The sequence below is a fragment of the Lissotriton helveticus genome, chromosome 1_1 (genome assembly GCF_964261635.1).
Source record: "Lissotriton helveticus chromosome 1_1, aLisHel1.1, whole genome shotgun sequence".
NCBI classification, from domain to species: Eukaryota; Metazoa; Chordata; class Amphibia; order Caudata; family Salamandridae; genus Lissotriton; species Lissotriton helveticus.
This window is the reverse complement of record NC_136057.1, coordinates 1,380,187,952-1,380,208,243: the sequence shown is the minus strand read 5'-3', so window position 1 is coordinate 1,380,208,243 and position 20,292 is coordinate 1,380,187,952. Positions and strand designations below refer to the sequence as shown.

Here is a 20,292-nt window from a genome sequence, read left to right as displayed (position 1 = left end):
AGTGCATAGATTCATCAAGCTTAAATCCGCTCGCAAAGGGCCAGATTAGCAGAATCTGGCCCTCTGCGAGCGGTTTTTTTGCATTTGGGATGCATCATCCCAAATGCAAAAATCGCAATTCCAGAAATCGCTAAATTGCGATTATTTGCATTTAAGGAATCTCAATTTGAGATTCCTTAAATGCAATGCATGAAAGTGTTTAAAATTGCGAATTCGCAAATAGGGCACGCAAATTACCACGAAGTACAACTTCGTGGTAATTAGCAAAAACGTTCAAAAATGCACTAAAGTGCATTTCTCAAAGTTCCTTGTTGCGCACACACATGCCCTAAGGGCATGTGTGTGCGCAACATATGTGCACATATCAATTTCAAGGGTGCAACAGGGAGTCCTTTGGACACCCCTGCACCCTTGAAATCGCAATCTCAATTTGAGAATCGCTATTTGCGATTCACAAATTGAGATTGTCTTCCCATTCATTCCTATGGGCCTCTAGGCCCATAGGAATGAATGGGGAGGTATTTCTTAATTGTGACTTGCAATTTGCGAGTCGCAATTAAGGAATTCTAAGAAATCGCTATTTTTTAATTGATTTCTTGATGCATTCCATTTTGCAATTCCTTAATAGGGAATCGGTATTTTTCGCTATTAAGGAATCGCAAATTGGTTTGTTGATGCATCTGGGGGTAGGTGTTTGGACTGAACAACTTTACAAAAATATAACAATTTACAACATCTCAATTATGATGAAACTAAATTTGAGTGCAACATTGTATCAATACATCTAAGATAGTTTAGTTCATTTGGGAGCAAGCTCCTCACACACCTCTTAAGAGCTATTGATGCTTTTCAGTAAGCTAGAAATAAAAGGATTTTCATCATTGAAAATTAGGACAATTCATACAATATCCCACTACAATAGTCAAAGAGTAAATTTCGACATTTAATCTACAACAAAAGCCATACGTTGCACTGACAAGAGTGTGACTCCTAGTACTCTGATGCAAGATTTCGCAAATTATACTTACAAGCAAGTCGCCCTACCAAAAAGGTGGAGGGAGTCTGAGCTCCTCTATAGAATCTTATGTGCAGTGGCGCAGCACAAGATGGTGAGATGCACACTGGCAATTGAAGCATGCAATCTAGAGTGCTCATTATGTATATGTAGAAGGAAAGGCTACTCTAGGAATTAGAAAATTATGCTCATAAATACTTATGGAGAAGCTGAAAATAAAAACCGACAGCAGCAACATATTAAAAAGACACCCGCATTATGTATTTTCAAAATATGATCATAGATTTTAAAGATGCACACATAATGGCACAAAGTAAACCGTTTTTGCATCTTTAACTCAAACGCATTTGTGTCTCTTCATTTCATGCTTTAAAAAAAAAAGATGAAACCGGTTTGTTCTTTTAATTTCTCATTTATTTAATGTTTTTGTGATATAACATAGATCAACCGTGGCCCCTGAGATTGACGAACCATTGTACATGATTGGATGGAAGCCTGGACAGAGTGCAATAGAAATACAGTAGAAATGCAAATGATAATATAAGGTATAACAACAATCATTAAACTGGTGGTGATGACAGACAACAGTTCTCCCAAAAATGTCTTTGGAGCTCTACAGGAATGCTATTCTGCGAGATCACATCCCTGAAATACTTGTTCTTAAAACAGACTTAGAAAGAATGTAAATGCGTTTGTAATAAGCTGACCATTTCTCAGCAGATGGGATGACACCATTATATTTTATATCCTGATTATGTTTTTAAAAGCCTGCTCTCTACTTGCACGTGAATAACAGGTGGTTACTATGCACACAACATTAAAACGTGAAACTGTTTAATAGATTGCAATTAAAAGACATTTTTAGAAATGTATAAAAATAAAAATGTGAATGTGAGTAAGACCAGGAACAATTGTGATTTGTCAACGCAACCACAGTTGTGTTAAGCCATTGATCCTCTACAGAGATGCACAAATCAACCTCCCTGTTAGAGCCTCCACTTAGTCCAGGTGTAGCCTTTATGTGTAGATCAGGGCCTCATGTATGAAAAATGCATTAGCTAAAAGCGGCTCGCAATTTCAGCACCGACTTTTACAGAATGCATTTTTATTTTGCCAACTGACCTATGTATTAAGAGGTCAGTTCACAAAATGCCGAATTGTAGTGGGTTGCAATTCGACTACCTTATAAATATTGATGAGGCAGGTCACAAACTGTGATCCACTATGATTGGCTACAATGGAAGGCATAGTGGCCTGCGTGGGTCAGCAGATCATCAGGATAGTGATTGCTTTTAAATAAAGCCTTTTTTTTTAAATGCAGCCAGTTTTCCTAAAAGGAAAATGGGATGTGTTTAAAAAAAGAAAATGAAAATATATTAACATATTTTTGGCGACCTCTGCCTACTCCTAAAAACGTTCTTTGATCATTCACAAAAGGGGAGGAGTCACCTGGGGACCCAGTCTCATTTGTGAATAGGTTATCACCTCCTTTGTGTCGCAAAATCTCCTTTCCGTCATAAAACATTAATATATACAATAAGAAACAGGCATTGGTAGAAATGCCCTTAAAATGCTCCTTCCAAAAAGAGATTCCTTAATGTTTCCTAAACCCATTTAACAATTTGAAACATCTTTTCTCAATCCTTAAATTGGTTTAGTGCATTTAAAAAAAGGCTTTAGCATTCTCAAACCCTCTTATTGACCAAATCAGAGGCTTTGAAAACGCAAAAACCCGTTTGTACATGATGCCCCAGGTTTGAGCAGAATAGTTAAACTCCTTTTAACAAAGTCATCTTAAGTTTGATTCCAAGTACTACAAGTGTGTAGCTACATTTCAAAATTGCTGCTTCAGCGTCTATAAGTATGCATTTAGAAGCATTCCAGTGGCAAAATTTATTCATATTAACCGGCACCTTATATTGGAATTACGTGTTCTATAACTTATCTAAATATATCTTAAGAAATGAAAAAGAATGGTTAATATTACCTAGAACATAAACATTGCTAATAGTAAATAAAAGTTTTACACAGATAAGAAATACTATGAGCTATTCACAGATCACTATTGACATTTTTGAAAATTAAAGACAAATAGTAACTTTCACATACTTCGTGAACATGTGTTTCAATTTTGAACTTCCTTTTTTTAAAATTCACTTTCCCAAGCCAGCATGGATAACAATGTATAAAGGCACCTGCATAGAATCGCCATTCAACACAAACCCAACTTCTGCTTTTATTGATTTCTACATTTTGTATGTAAAGTAACAAACACCGATTAGCTCAATATTGATGTTACCTTGAAAATGGCACCTATATTTACCGAGTGGCTACTGCCTTTAAACAATTTATCAGCACATTTTATGATCATCTGAAGATTGGCTTTATATAACACTTACTAATATTTTAGTGTGTGAGATTGTTTTCTCTGCAAATGTAAAGCAGATTTTTTTCAACTATGCTAGCTTTGCAAACTTTGTAATGGCTGCTGAGTTTATAGTGCAAGAACAGTAGGCTTTCCTGCAAAAACCCACTTCTCCAACAAAAGGTTGGTTAACATACAGCTGTGAGAAGCGCTTTCAGCTCCATCACGCTATAGAAAAAGGCAAAAGGGGGCTGCCCGCAGCCCCTGCAGCAATACATAAGGCTCCTGGTCCTATATTTCCCGGACCAGAATGAATGGGTCGGGTATTTTGGACCCAATATTCCCAAAGCCAGAAATACAGGCTTTGGGTTTATTGGGACACAATGACTTGAAGTGGTATTTTAACCCGGGATACCACCGCTCTGGGCCACTTGTAATAAAGGTCTTGGCACAGCCTGCAACTCTTTCCCCAGTCTGGAACCACAATCTGCAACCTGAGGGTCTGAAGGGATGAGTCTTTGTTATTTAAGCCACAAAGTTGTTTCTGCATTCTTCCTCCCACTTCTGACCTTCAGTAAAACCATCTTTTTAGGGCAGAAAGACAGTGTTTCAGGCTGGTTAATGGCAATGCCTTTATCTTGCCCTGCCAACTATTTTATATCCAAAGAAGAAGTTGGGACTATTCAGCTGCCCTTCTCATTCTTGGCTCTTCACACTAGCTGTCTGTATCTTGCCAATCTGCTTTGGCTTTCAAGAGGCAATCATATCCTATTTAAATCTCAGTGCATCGGCCATCCTTCCAATACCAAACAAAAGCCCTGATTTACTTCATTCACGTATATTATCGAGCATACTTTGTGGTCGCCTTGCTCCGCTTGCTGCTAGTTTATTAGATTCATTGGATGCGTGTTGGAGGGTGGCCCTTTACATCGCATACATAAACTCTGAAATTTTCTTCGTTTATCTGTATGTATGTAGTGTATTTTGTAAAGCGCACAGCTGCCCCAACGGGGCGTCCCAGCGCTGTATAACGCTGTGGAACCCTTCCTGGCTCTCCCTGTGAGATGCCCCTCCTTGGCACCCCCAAGGTGAAGCTTGGCATCCCAGTGTTGATGGGGCCGTTGTGGAGATTAGGCAAGCTATTGCCCAGAGTTGCAGCGTGGGACCCATGATTAGAGTAGGCGCTGATGCGAGAATTATCGAGTCAGGCGGACATTGAGCCCAAGACCCTGCCACGTCGGGGCTTGAACCCTGGTCCCGGGCCTGATCTCTGCTTCAGAGTCTGCCGCTCTAAACAGTGAGCCACACTTCTCTCGGGCTCCAGAGTAAATTGATGGCCTTCAAGAAGGTAGTGGTTCTCCATACAACTCCATGTCCTCCTCTTGTTAGAGATCAGTCCACCTAACGCTAAGACACAATTTCTAAGTAAGAGTGCACTTTTAAATACCAAATTAATTCACACATTCAAATACATCGTTGACAGGAACACTAATATTATTGCTATGGGAAGAGGAAATTACGTGACCAATTGTGATAATCTCCACCAAGAGCATTCCCTTTTGAGGTTGTGTAAGCAACTCTGTTTTGTTCTGAAGATTATCCAGAAGTTCGGCTTTATGCGTGGACTTCATACAACTCCTATATTTTCTAAAAAAACATATTTTAACAAGCACTTCTCTCCACAAAAAACGTTCTTCTTTAATTTGTCACCCTCTTCCTTTTTTTCAGTTTTCCACAACTTTTGGAAGTGATGAAGTTGTCAAATGTTTAAAAGAAACTTTGTGACGTGGGTGGAAGCGAAATTGCCCATCTTCGCTAGAGGCCACTTATCCTAAAGATAACCTTATCAACAACTCAGCCTTCTATCTGATGGTGTGCGAACCATGGACAACAGTCTCCTTAAACAGCTGCACCATGCAGGTACAGGCAGGCATCAGAGTTGCAGAATAAACTTCGCAAGTGAGCACTATACTAAGTTATAACTTGGGGCCTGATTTGGAGTTTGGTGGACCAGGTTACTTTGCCTTATATATATAAGGCCGCCATATTACAAGTCAGTTTTATCCCATGGCACTTGTAATACGACGGGCGGGATATCCGTGACCTTTGTGATGGAGTAACTTGTCCACCAAACACTAAATCAGGCCCTTCGTGTTTTTTTCTATCTTGACACAAATATGGGATGTTCCAAATATTGCAGCCAGGGATGTATGACATTACAACGCATGCTTTTACATCGCATGCTTTTACAACGCCAGTTTTACAACGCATACCATTACAACGCATAGTGCTTTGGGGCGCTGGATAGTGAATAGTTTAATTTACTATTCCAACTCCAGTACCCGTGGATAGTAGGGAAGGTGTTGGATAGTAAATTAAATCTATTCCCTATCCTAGAGCGCCCCCCCAGCGCAATGCGTTGTAATGGTTTGCGTTGTAAATACCGCGTTGTAAAGGCACTACATTGTAAAAGTTGTGTTGTAAAGGTTGTTCACCTGCAGCCGGGACAGTATTTAAATATAATTGAAATCCCCTGTCCATTCTAAATCTATTTAGCAAAACCATATATTGTCAGCATTCTATAAAGTTTTTCAAATAAACCTGTAATATAAAGTGCAGTATGAGAAAAAAAAGTAGGATAAAGAAGATTAAAATCTAAACCTAAAAAACTGTTTACAAAAAGAACAAGATTGTAATGCCGCAGCTTAACTGACATCCAGAATGAATTATTGTTATGTCCACAGTACTACTCCATTACCTATTATCTGCTTTTACAGGTTACTATTTTTTCAATGGACTAAGGATGTAATTTTTGTTTGGTGGACGGGCACTTATTCTGCTAGGGCCCCAGCCAGGCTGTAGCCAGCCCACCAGATCAAGATCCCCAGCTGAGTTGTCAGGGTACTGACAGGTTGGGAGCACTTTTGATGATAACTAATTGCCACTTGGCCTCAGTGTCATGGCGGCTCACTTTCAATATTTGTGTTTCGAAGAAAAAGAATTAAAGAAAGTGGAGTTTGTTATGTGGAAACGAAAAGTAAATACCCTAAATGTGCAGCGAGTTTTCTACGGGCACGCTGAAAATGTTCCTGCTTCTGTGCAAGGGCGTAACACAGGCCCACGCAGCCCCCGCGGGGCAGGGGGCCTCTAGTTCCAAGAGGCCCCCTCGGCACTGCAATGTGGCCGGAGAGCTCCTGATTGAGCCCGGAGCGTGCCCCTCTAAGTACGGTGCAGGGAGGGCCCCTCACTTTTCGTTACGCCAGTGCTTCTGTGTCCTTGCTTTCATGGCAGGGCCGGCTTTTGACATGGGCAGGCTGGGCGCCTAGAGTCGGGGGAGCGCACATGTAGCCGACCTCCCGAGCGGATTGGAATAATGCTTTTATTCCAGGCCACCTCACACCTTGCCTACGTAGGATGGGCCACCATCCCCTGTGACCCGCAGGCCCTGTGGCGAAAGTGGCGAGCCGTGGGTTTGGCAAAGGGGGGACACTGACAATTTATGACCTCCGTTGCCTTGGATTCCCTTACCAAGGTAGCTTAAATACCTACCACTGCTTTAGGCAAAATAATTCAAAGGCATATCAGACCCATTTGTATGTTTTTGTGTTGCTTCATTTTTATGGGCCTGATTTAGGAAGAGGAAAAAGGTGGGACCACTTGTTGATAGTAGTGTGTAGTGTTTAATCATGAACCGTTCTCTCCTTTTATACAAATGATTTTAAAGGTCCTATTTCTGATCACAGCAAACTTGTTGCATACTTATTTTAACCAATGTAAATATGTATTTAATAACTTGAAATTATTTTATATGAGCTTTGTGCTTTTATGGTCTATTTACAAAAGATCGAATAAAGCTGTGTGGCTGACTGGCATCCAACTTATTGTCTTGCAAGCAAAAGAGTACTACAGTGAAAATCCAGATCTCTGCGTGCTTGCTTTTACAAAGATACCTCGTGCTTGCTTTTACAAAGATATCTAGTTCAATGAGGGGAAATATGATACTAGACAGTTACAAAAAAGGGGAACGGAGTCCCTGTTGCACCCAATACCATCTGCTATGGTTAGCCTTCCAGTCCTTTGTTTCCTGGTGAAACCCCTCATTATTAACATTTGACCTGATTTATTAAGTTTATGCCATGCTGAAAACAGCCTAGGGATGTTTTAAGTCAGAAAGCATAGGTCTGATTTGCTCACTGTTTGACCTAAAGTTTTCTTATGCAAAGACCAAACCATTTCTAAACCACGGGCGTGTTTGCTGGTTTACAATAGTCTCAACACCCTCGTAAGATAGAAACAGAAAACCTTGAGTGTATCAGGCCCAATCTTCCAAAGATTAAACCGCATTCTTCCAAAGGTTAATAAAAACATTTTCAGTGTTAAAAGAGGTGAAGGAGACCTGCGTAAACTAATGATTCTTTCAGAAGATGAATATGTGAGAAGAAGGACTTTCCCAAAATTCCCAACATCGAATAGTACTCGTGACAAACAAATACCCAGAAAAACATACACACACATATTTCTCATGACCATGAATAAGGCTGTAAAAGTGTGAATGAAACTGAATAGCTCTGCTCCCAACTTTCTTTGAAAGTTGGCACTGTATCCGGTGCTATTTTTTTCCGGCTTATTTGCCACCCCTCTTCCCCACAATCAACACGATTTTCTTCCTTGATTAACAAAAACAGTGTCGTACTAATCACACAGGGAATGTCTGTGTAAGGGAAAAGAATGGAGTATCAGCGTTGCAGATGAGTCTGGAGGAGCAGAAACAATCTGAGAAGAGAGACAGTGGATAGAAAGAGAGAGTTGAAAAGATGAAACAGGTGAGTAATGGTGCCACAGATCAGCAGCATGTCCAAAACAGAACATTAGGTGTGGATCAGATTCTTAAACATATTTTGCATGCAATATATGTCATCAAGGAGTTTTCATCTTTGTCCTCTAGGCGCCTTCAGAGGCTGAGGTCTCTTTCCTTCACTTTAGCCATGACCCTCCACATTCAACCTCCTCACTTTAATGGATGTCGCTGGAGGTGTGCCGGGCGGGATGGCGAATCAAGCCAGATGGACTTCTGCTTAGTGGGACATGTTCAGTGGCGTTCCCATCATTAGAGCTGGAGTCGCATATCCACAAGACCTCAAAGTTTCTTAGACATATCGCCTCAAACTGGGACCTCATCCTTTGGGTGCTGGGGTGGGATAAGGAGCCAGAAACATGTCCATCTGTCCAATGGCAAGGAGCCGAGACTGGTGATATAAAATACTAGGCCACCACTGAAATCTGTAAACTCCTGAATGAAGTCAGTGACAAAATACACGTCAGCAGCAGAGAAGATGGAAAGCATGGAAGGTGATAGCATAGGCTCAAACCTTCTGTGGCGCCGATACAGGTGTGCAAGATAATGACGTCAGCATGTCTCCGACTCCACACCTGTGAGGGAAGCAAGGCACTGCCATTTGCAATGAGATCAGAGAGCTCAAGCCGATAACCAGTCTTGCCTTCTCCAACAAAATCAACTTCTACCCCAACCAGAGCTATAAGAGCAGATCGAGGAGAAAAATATCGTCCAGACAAAATATCAGATTGAAAATATCGACTCCCACAAAATCGTGAAGGTGAGTATATAAGGGTAAATATGGATTTATTCATCTTAACATATATATATATATATATATATATATATATATATATATATATATATATATATATATATATATATATCTTCGCTCCAAAACACCAGCCTGCCGCACTCCAGAGCGGGTGCACACGTAACGGGGGTGTGCCCGTTAAATATATACTGCTCCCAACATCCCCAGGCACTCCACCTGCTAAGGAACGTAGCACTCACAGGGGTGGTTTCCACTTCGATTTTATTGGGAAACACTCAGCACATCGAGATGTGCTGAGTGCTTCCCAATAAAATCTAAGTGGAAACCACCCCTGTGAGTGCTACGTTCCTTAGCAGGTGGAGTGCCTGGGGAGTTGGGAGCAGTATATATATATATATAAAAAAAATATATATATATATATATATATATATATATATATATATATATATATATATATATATATATATATATATATATATATATATATATATACACACATACACCCGCACATGTAGGTGTATATTCTTTGTATAGGTATGTGTATATATAAATATATATATATATATACACATCATATATATATAATTATTATATATAAATATTATATATATATATATATATATCATTAAGATACAAATATGAGGCGCTAACACTATTACATTTATACTTACCTATGCATGATATTCATGATATTGTACTTGCCAATATGTTGGCCACAATCATTTAGAAAGAAAATACTAAAATGCCAATATTCTGTTAGGATACAATTTCCCATGTATTATTTGTTCTCAGTGGTGGCGCATTGTGCTGGGAGGAGTCTGAGATACCTATTTTATGCACCATTGTTTGTTGTCATTGGTTGAGCAGTGTTTAGTGGAGGAGTCTCTTGGGTACCTCTTCCCTTTTGTTCAGCAGTGTGTGGTTGAGGAGTTTCTCTCAAGGGCCAATCTTGAGGGACTTGGCAGTGTGTATATGGGTAAACACTGTGAAAAAGCTGGTTCCCATTGGTGTAGTAGCATGGAAGGAGGGAGTTGCTCCTAGATACCAATCACTATTGGTTTAGCACTGTGTATGGCAGAACACTGAAAGAGCTGCCCTCCCTGCTCCCCTTGGGTTTGGAAGAGAGTGTGACGAGTCCTTCTTTGTCCCACTAGACGCACCAACTTGGCAGTCTGAAAGGGAGTAGTCTCTCTTCATTTCTTGCCGGTGTGGCAATGTGGGCACAGAGGCCTCAAACAACATCGCTTTAAGCTTTTAGGGAAAAATGTTGAAGGAGAAATTCTCTTCAGCCGAATTTTCATAAGAAACATGCATTCTTGGATACACACTCGCTAGTTCTCTGGTGTATATTGCCTTAGTTAGGTGTATGTTTCTATGTACACTTGTACATTTTCTTTGATATGTTACTGAGGATTGCAGACCCACATTAAAACTGGACCGCAGAGGCAAAGATTTAGGTAATCCTCGTTTTCAATGATGTTCAGTAGTAGTCAAAGGGTGGCAGACAGAAGATCTGCGGGTAGGTTAGTCCTTTTCATTTAGTTTTCTCTAGTCACTGTTAGTTGGCACTGTGGAGTGGTGCATACACATGTGCGTGTGTGTGGGGTTGTGTGTGTGAGGTGGAGGGTGTATGTATTTGTGTCTGTCCATTGGTTCTCAGTAGTGGTGTGGGATGTGAGTGGATGATCCACACTTTGACAAATAATACCCTAATGCTCTGGAAGATGCAATGTGCTTATGTCCCAAGGGGGGCAGCACACCTCCTTACCATTAGGATGTATGACATTACAATGCATGCTTTTACATCGCATGCCTTTACAAAGTGGTTTTTACATCGCAAACCTTTACAACGCATAGCGCTTTGGGGTGCTGGATAGTGAATAGTTTAATTTACTATTCCAACTCCAGTCCCCGTGGACACTAGGGAAGGTGTTGGATAGTAAATTAAACGTATTCCCTATCCTAGAGCGCCCCCCAGCGCAATGCGTTGTAATGGTTTGCGTTGTAAAAGTTGCGTCGTAAAGGCACTGCGTGGTAAAAGTTGCGTTGTAAAGGATGCTTCCCTTACCATTACAGTAGCAAGCACTTCTTCGTCTTTTTTGAAGGCTTTGGCTGTGGTTCGAGGACGGCTCTGATGGCTTCATCAAACACGGTCTTCAGATTCCGCTGCGTCATGGCAGAACATTCCACATACTTCACAGCGCCTACGGCGGAAAGAGAGAGAAGAAGGTGAATTCCTGTTAGCGACCTCTATCTCCCCAAAGGGGACTCAAGGACCACCCTGGTCAAGATAGCCCATGCCAGCCTGCTCTCTTGCCCAAGATGTCCACAAATACCATACCCAGGCTGGCCAGACGGTGTCACTGTCATACACACAAGAGCTCTCTCAATGACACAGACTGAGTGGTCACTAGATGCCATTACTGCACTAAAGTGAGCTATGAAGAGGGGCGAAAATAAGAGTGCTTTGCGAAAAAACGTTGTAGGGGAGAGGTAAAGACTACTAACATGCAAGATACAAAGGATGAAAGAACGAAAGACAGTCTTCCACTGATCCACTGCACTGGTGAGATTTTGCACTAGTAAGAGCATACTGTCCACTGGTTCTCAGGTCGCACTTACCTATTTCTTTAGCCAAAGCCAGACCTTGCGGATAGGTGATGGGCGACAGCCTTTTCTCCTTCAGTTTTTCAATTGTTTCCTTAGCGTCACGCAAGTCCATTTTCGTGCCAATAAGGACAATGGGTGTCTTGCTGCAGTGGTGGTGAACCTCGGGGTACCACTGGGGAAGCAGTGGAAATAAGAAATGAGATACAGCACCGGCTCCACGCGCAAACATTGCGTGCAAAAAATGTTTTGCAAAGACAGGTCACAAAAAGTGGTTGTAAATTGCACATCAACTGTTTGCATCGTCTCTGATTTTGTGATGCGACCTATATAATAAAAGGTTGTGCAGCAAATTCTTCAGTCACAGGAGGTTGCAGTATGACCTGCCTAATTATTTTTTACGAGCCTAGTCGCTGCTTACGACGCCCTGTGATTGTTTACAAACACAAGGATGCAGAATAGGAACAGTTAACCACCAACCCTGTGTTGGCATTCCCAAATAGGAAACTTTTTTTTAAAGCAGCTCGTGATCCATAAAGGAAAAGGAGTTGCATCAACGAAAAGCGTTTCTCAAGCAGGGCCGGACTGGCCATTGCGGGCACCGGGCGTTTCCCCGATAGGCCGCTAGGGTGGGGGCTGGTTTTGGCCCATGAGGGGCCCTTTTTGTTACCGGGGTCAGCAATATTGGCCCCCCGTAACAAAATCGGTCGAAACCGGCACTCGCAAACTGCTCGGCTGCACTCCCCCTCACCCCAGGGGGTGCCGGCTGAGCAGTTTGTCAGGGCCGGTTTCTGTTCCCAGTCCGGCCCTGTTCTCAAGGCTTGCTGATATTTTGTGAATCAATTGCCATCACCTTGGAAGTGTCAGCAACTGAGCAATGGTTTGCGACTGCAACTGAGGCCGCAAATAATTGATACTTGAGGACTCCCAATGAGGAGGTGATGTCCCTTTCACGCTCCCTCTCTATTTAGATTCAGAATAGATTTAGTAAAGAGAAAAAAGCAATTTTTGCAGTCACAATCCCTGTGATTTTGAGAAACACAGAGACTCCGATCACAAAATGGTTTTGCACATCATGCCTATAGTCTCCCAAACGTATTCTGGCAAGATGTCTAGCTTGCAGAAATATCTCTCTTCAGCAATTACGATATGTAGTTAGTTCCTGAATCCAGTCAAACACACTTCCTACATATTTTAGGGCTGGTATATTTTTACTATTCTAACATCAGTCCTACCAAATTTGAAGGCTGGTGCTTGATACTGGGATTAGGTTCAGGTTGAAATTCTTATATGGAGATATTTAAATAGTTGAAAGCTTGGTTGCATATATTTTGAAATTTATGTTTTTGGAAAAGATGTTTTTGAAATCTATGTTTTACTTACTGCCACTGTAATGTTACACATGTCGTAAAACTCCTTTAGTACCCAAGAGGGGGGCTTTTGGCACTGAAAAGCTGTAAAGCAATACTGTCTGGCAAGGAACATTACCCTTATCAAGCGGATGTATGACGTTACAACGCATACTTTTACAACGCCTACCTTTACATCGCAAGTTTTACAATGCATACCATTACAACGCATAATGCTTTTGGGCGCTGGATAGTGAATAGTTTAATTTACTATTTCAACTCCAGTCCCCGTGGATAGTAGGGAAGGTGTTGGATAGTACATTAAACCTATTCCCTATCCTAGAGCGCCCCCCAGCGCTATGCGTTGTAATGGTTTGCGTTGTAAAAGTTGCGTTGTAATGGTAGTTTGTTGTAAAAGTTTCGTTGTAAAGGCTGTATACCTTATCAAGCATGCTAAACTAACTTCTCGTTGCAGGTTCCCCTGCTAGGATGAGCCTCTATATCATTTTCCTGCAAAATAAAGGCATACACGAGCTAAACTGGAGGCACTGTTGACATCTGGATTTAAAGCTTGCAGACTAAAGCCTGGATTGGCAAGTAGTAATTTACAATGTAGTACAAATAGACTGACACCCATTTTGGGTGGAGAGGTAGTGCATGGGATAAGCTCCTCTCCTGTTGTTGGTGAAAGTAATAAACAGAGATTCTCTTCTCCCCTCAGTTTTTACTCATCACGTCGCATGTTCATAGCATAAGTGCCCCCTCCCCAGTCGGAGCTGACTCCAGGATACTCTTACCTTGGCGCGGACATTTTCATAGGATGCGGGGCTGACCACGGAGAAACAAACCAGGAAAACATCCTGTGAAGGAAGATCCAGGGAAGAAAGAAAGAAAAAGACATGCTGTAAGTATTCAAAGCAAAAGGGGGTGCGGGCACAGCAAGACAAAATTTAGTTTTGGTTTTTGGAGTTTGGAGTCCTCTTAACAGCGCCAGTCTCTGACCTTTCTTGTATCCTTAGATATGACGAAGCCCTTACAAAACATGCAAAGCATCACCATTAAGTTCTTCTTTATCATCCTGGATCGACAAACCAATAGAACTGGGTGACATTTCTAGCGTTCATCCCTGTAAATTCTTGCTTATTTAAAATAAAACCTGATCCTAAGATGAGATGCAGAAGCAAGAATTTTAAAGAGCTAATTCAAACTTAGGCCCAGACTCCCACTAAGATATCATACATGATATACAGAACTTTTCAAAATGTTATGTTGTTTATTGAAACGTCACACTATTTTAAAAACTACTATACGAGCTATTCTTAAGTTGTTATTTTGTATTTAAAACACTTTAAAATGCGTGTACAAGTGGTGTGTAAAATAGGCCATTTTTTTCCAAAGGCTACACAAGTTATGTATAACTTAAACATGATCCACATTTTTCATAGCACTTCAGGAAATAACTGTATGTTGTAACCTCCTGCGTGGGTTCTGCTCTGCGGTTTCCCCGCAACGATTGTGTTATAACTTCACTAAAATGACCAGAAGATGTTCTCAAAATAAACTAAGTTTGTAACAGATCAAAGATTCAGGTTAAAATAAAAAATCATATTCCATTGTTCAGGAAATCAGACTATAAGAATAGCAATGTAATACTACAAGGTTGCTTAGAAAGGTTTAGGTTTCTTTTATGTCAATTTTCTCATTAGGCTTTATGTACCAAAAGCACTTTAAAGCGAAAAAAAAATGTTTTGTTCTTTAACCCTTTCTGTTTTGTTTTTAATTTGATCTATATCTCACCTAAAATTCAAGGAGGGGCTGGTTGACACAATTCATGAGTCTGCAGTTGTATGGCCGTGCACAGGTGCGTAGGTGTACGGTTCAGGAATTCACAACACTTTCCACAAGCATTCTTTCTAGAAGTCCACCTGGATAGCTGGGGAAACATCATTTACTCCGAAGGCATCACCACGCATAACGTTTACCACGCTACACTTACCACGTAAATGTTTTTTCAACGCGGGTGCCTTCCACGACCGTCTTTACCACGCAAGTACGTTCTGCGTGGGTTGGGGAGAGACGTGGTATTCCTTCCAGTCGTTCTGCGTGGGCTTGGGGGGGATGGGGGGGGGCTCGGGGGGCTGGGAGGGAGGGGCTCGGGGGGGCTGGCGGGGTCTCCCCCCCAAAATAACAAGCAGTTTACATAAATAAAAAAAACGCACATTATTTTTGAAGTATAAGGAAAAAGCCTCCCCCAAAGACGTGCCGTGTACGTCAAAATAGCAGTCCTTTTTTTATTTTGGTAGACGTGTTTTGACGTTTGTTTCCATGGTGGATGGAAGTAAGGGCTGCTGGTGAAAGACGTGCAGGTAAGACGTTTTTTACGCGTGGTATAGTCCTTCGTTGTAAATACCAGCGTTGTAAAGCCACTTGCGATGTAAAATTCGCGTGGTAAAGCCATGCGTGGTAATTGTAAGCGTGGTATAATCATATATTCAATAGCTGTGACAGGAACGTATGTCAACTCCTGGTTGCAACAAAGTGAAGGCTTATTGCCAATAACGCTTGGTAAAATGTCAAACTTCTACAAGAACTCAATTTTGTTTGGGTTCTGCACAAGTAAGTCTCTGACCATTTATTTGAATTGAAGGTGGTTGCAGAGGAGCATGAAATGGGACTCGAAATAGGGACAAACCGCCCTGCATAAAAGTCCCTCAACTTGGGTTATTATGCTGATATAATCTTGCATAATTTTCGGTATTTCGCCATATGCTTGCAAGCGAAAATCCCCAAATTATGTCACTATATGGTGTGTAATTTCATGTCTATTCAGTTAAAAATACTTTTGTGAAAGCACGGTACATTATGAATGACAACAACACTTGCAGATGTGTTGTATGATCTATTTTTTAAAGCAAAATGAGTCCTTGTGTCCAAAATTGACAAGAGAACGCATTTGGTCTAAAATATTGAGCTAAATGCGTGGTTTGCATTTCCCAAAATTGTACACCAATTTGCTAACATTTCACGTAATTGTGCAAAAGGAAATGACATGAATTTCGTGCTCCCCTACTTTAATAATTCAGATGGCCTCGATGCTTAGGCAGCTTCCCATGGAATCTTCCCATTAAGTAGTTCATGGTGGGGTCAAAATCTGAACCTGCTAGCCAGAGGTGCAGCCATCCTATGGCTGGGAACCAGACTGGAGAAGGGTATATCCGATTAAAATTGCAGATGCCCGGTTAGCTTGGCTTCAGGAACTGTACAAACAAGGAACGTACAAAGGTTTTTGTATAGTTCCACTTTACAATCAAAAGGGGGGGTGCAGGGCCGGCTCTAGGCTCATGGTGGCCCTGGGCAGGGAGCGTAGGTAGGGAGCCCGGAAGAGGGGGTCCGGGCGGGGCGGAGCGCGCAGGCCAGTAAAGAGGGGAGGGGGTCAGGGTGTTTAGAAGTGGAACAGAGCCGGAGGCCGCCAAATCCCTGCCAGGGGCCACCACGCAAATATGTATCCATCCTCAGAGGATTAATATGTTAAGGATATATATTGGCGTGGTGGCCCCTGGGGTTTGGTGGCCCTGTGCAGGTGCACAGCTTGCACATGCCTAAAGCCGGCCCTGGGGGGTGTATGAATTTGGGAAGTTCCACGCTTCACAACTTGAGTTAACTTTTTTAAAACTTTGACAACATGGCGAGCTTTACAAACAAGCATTGCTAAAGCAATGCTTTAGGTCGAGACCTAAAAAGTGAGCCCCTGCACCCTGCAGGAGACAACTCCGCATCTTCTCAGGGAAGCGAGCGTGGCAATTCCACTGCACAGCAACTGCCATGTTTGATGAGAGAATTCTTGACCTGCCTTATTTGTAAAGTGTTCTTATTATTCGGAAAAGCAAAATAACTTACTGTTGTTGCTGTAAATTCTATATCAGAACCTGAAGCTCAGACAATGCAATCTTTCTTCTGGTTATTTTCTCAGCAGCCATAACAAATATAACACTGTAACAGTATACAGGAGTAGATTTTCCATGGGTCCCGTAAAAACATTAACACAGTAACAACAATCACAGTCCACTAATCATACCACTGTCCTTCCACATAGAGGCTCCAAAGAAAAGTCCTTCCCTTCCGCTCTCTGCCCTGCACAGTAGCCAGTTAAATACTTCCCCTTGTTTGATGCATTTGATCGCTTTGTGTGACACCCCAAGTGCCGAGCTTTCCACATGAGGTGGGTCCCGGCTCGGAACGCTGAGCACTGCTCATTGTGTGGGGGCATTGTTTATTAAGTGCAGGGCCTAGTAGTGCTGCATATCGTAAAAGAACAAGCATTTGCAATGCAATAGGTCTCGCATTCACCAGAGTTTGAACTATTGGATAGAAATGACAATGCCTTTTATTTATGTGTTGTTTTTAAAAAAGAGAAATAAAAGGCATTGTCATTTACAATGGCACTAGCTTAAACTCTCGCAAATGCAAGACTTATTGCATCACAAATGCGTTCGGCGCCCGTGCTATACATTTTTTTTAAAGCGTTCGGAGAGAGCGTGTCCTAAGCTATTTGGGAAAATAGTGCTTGCAGGCTGTAATTAAAGCATATCTGGGTAACAACACACATAGCAGGGGGTATCACCATGGGAGGTTACAAAATGAGACAAGGCGGTACTGAGGGACTACTGAGTGTATTGACCAATGAAGAGCCACAGTTTACAGTGAACAATGCCACAAGCCAATGAAAAATATGGGTGGAGAGTGGGCGGAGCTTCAATTCCCTACCTGAATACAGCATGCCTTGCAGCGCATGCGCTGCCCAGGCTAGACCTTAAAAGAGTTGGGCCTTTCAGTTATGGCCTTGGATGGCCACTAGTGTGTGGGGTGATCGTTTTGGGATCTGTACCCTTGAAGGCGGTTTTCGCCCAATTGCCTCTCTGCATGAGATGCAGTAGTACCGCAGCACCACTTGTGGGCATAGAGTCCTGATTCACTCCTCTACATGTCTCGTTGGTTTTCCCAGTATCAGGGGAATCAAGAGACAAGTGAACGGCGGCAAACACCCCACAAAGTGCAGGATTAAGCAGGCCACAGGATTAACAATCCCTTCTCCGCCATAGACTCGTCATTGAAGAGGGCAGCGTCAAATGCCCTGCACAGTGGCGGCCAGCACTGAACGGGGAGGTGAGGCGGCCGTCGTCTCTTCAGTCCAGAACACGGAAGCAGGAAGCACCTGGCTCCCCATAGCCAATAACAACACTGCAATGCAGTATTGTCATTGGTCTGAACGCCGTGGTTTGATGCTCAGCCAGGGACTGGGGGCCTGGGCAAGTTATCCATACAGGCTGTAATGCAGCCTGCGTGGAGAACATGCAAAGTGTGCATCAATGTTTGGTTGGCCGGAGACGGCCAGACAAACATTCATGAGCACTTGGAGTGGGCAAATCCCTCATCCCCTGCCCTGCTCTCGGAGCAGAGCAGCCCTGCCCCGCCCACAGAGCAGCAGCAGCAGGGTACATAAAATGATAATAACAACCAGTTATTATAATTTTATCTTTTCTTTATTTACACTGCTATAAAGCAGTTGGGTGACGCTTCTTCGCCTTAGCGAAGGAGCCGCCACTGACCCTGGGACCCTTGGGCAGGCAAATCCTATTGCTGGCCACTAAGCATAGCATGACCCTTCGCCGAGGGAAGATTTCTGGTCTTCTAAGACTTTGAATCCCTGGGTGTTCTGAATACCAATGGCAAGGCCAAAGTCAAGTTGGTTAAATCCTCCTCCGCCCCTTTAGATGTGTTTGAAAGGTTGAGCCAGGCCCTTTTAAAGAGACAGGCTCGGGCCCTTGAGGATTATACGGAGGCTGATCCAGAGAAGGCTCAAGAATGAGCTGGAAGCTTTCCACAGGTGTATACCTGTGATGACGTAGAGGATTCAGCTAACCCTGACCAGGATGGTGAATCATGAGATGATCCCAGTCTGAGCAGCCAGAAGGTGGCCTCAAATGCCCCAAAATAGTGACACAAACTGACATGGCTGGGGTTCCCCATAAAATCATGCATGGGGTGTTGGATCCAGATGTTATGTATCATCCGTGTTCAGTGGATTGGGCTCCATCGTCAAAAGTGGTGGAGTATGTAGGTACAAGAATCAGAAAGCCTCTGGAAAAGGAGGTGAGGGGCATACTTAAAGCAGAATGCCCACAACCACTGTTAGAGGGGACAGTAATACAAACCCCTAACATGGATGGAAAAATAGCTACCTGTGTGGCAAATTGTATCAAGGACCTGCAAAAGAGCATTGATAGTTCCTGGCCGGCGTGCCAGGACAACCTCTGGGATATTTTAGACCACTAAAAAAAGATCCTGGATATGGCAGAGAAAGCGAGGGAGGCTGGCAATGTAATAGCCCCTGATTTACTAACAGGCTTGGCACATCATGCCATATGTTTCTTGGCAAAGCAAATTGCGCTCTGTCACTGGAGAAATGCAGCTTCTATCAAGATACACCCCAAGTTGTAAGAACTGGCTACTACAGAGGCCGGCATGGTAGCAGATGGGGACATTTTTGAAGACCCATTTTTAAGGAGTTGAGGTATTTTGTGATCCCTTTCTCATCTTTCGACAAGGTCAATCAAGAAGGTCTTTGGCAAAAAGATTTTTGGAGGGGCTGGTAGAGGCAGAGGATGCTCCACCGCCATGCATATGTCTAAGCCTCCCTAAAATATCAAGGAAGGAAGCCATATCAGTGGCAGGATCAGAAGAAATTTGGAAGTTTCTTCCCCTCGATAGGTACCGACAGAGGTCATGGAAGAAAGAGAGGATTCTGTTGTGCATTCAGCTCCCACGGCGAAACTTCAAGTAAGGAGTACCCTTTTTTCCTTACCAAAGAAGGGTGGCAGGAAGACTGTTTTATTTACAAAATAAAATGAGGTGACCAGCAATGCGGGGTTCTCCAGAGTGTGGCAGGCTTTCACATAGAGTTTTATGAGACTCCAGTGCTGAGGTAAAAATACAACCCACTCTTCTTCTCAGAAGAGGATCCTCCAATAATAGATAAAGAAGTACAAACCATGTTAGAGAAGTAGGCGATCACTTCGACTTCCTTACATCCCAGGGGATTCCTCAGCAATTTCTTTCTGGTTCAGAGAAAGGACCAGGAATATCAGCCAGTAATACATTGACAAGAGTTCAATGTGTGGCCTTTTTATCATAATTTTAAGAAGGAGGGGATTCACCTCCTGATGGACGTTCTACTACTAAACAATTGGTTAGTAAGGTTGCATCTAAAGGACATCTATTTTACTATTCCAATGTTCTCTTCCCACAGATTATTTCTGCAATTCCAGTGGTGGAGGCAGGTGTACAAGT

At 42.5% G+C, this 20,292-nt stretch overlaps 1 protein-coding gene across 3 annotated transcripts in view; it reads right to left on the bottom strand.

Annotated features, from left to right (window-relative positions):
- Positions 1–1,407: 1,407 nt before the first annotated feature.
- LOC144825019 (ras-related C3 botulinum toxin substrate 1-like) overlaps positions 1,408–20,292 on the bottom strand; it is a 52,925-nt gene continuing 34,040 nt past the window's right edge. The window contains exons 4-9 of one of the 3 annotated variants that reach the window (XR_013609244.1): positions 13,743–13,805; positions 11,612–11,771; positions 11,058–11,193; positions 7,140–8,810; positions 5,187–5,370; positions 1,408–5,091 (exon numbers count right to left, since the gene is read on the bottom strand). Coding sequence is in view for 1 of the 3 variants with exons in the window: in XM_078683935.1 (XP_078540061.1) it covers positions 11,060–11,193; positions 11,612–11,771; positions 13,743–13,805 (357 nt within the window). In the remaining 2 variants the exon portion in view is untranslated. Of the gene's footprint in view, positions 8,830–11,057; positions 11,194–11,611; positions 11,772–13,742; positions 13,806–20,292 lie in introns of all 3 variants that reach the window. The other 2 variants (XR_013609245.1, XM_078683935.1) reach the window with 2 other exon arrangements.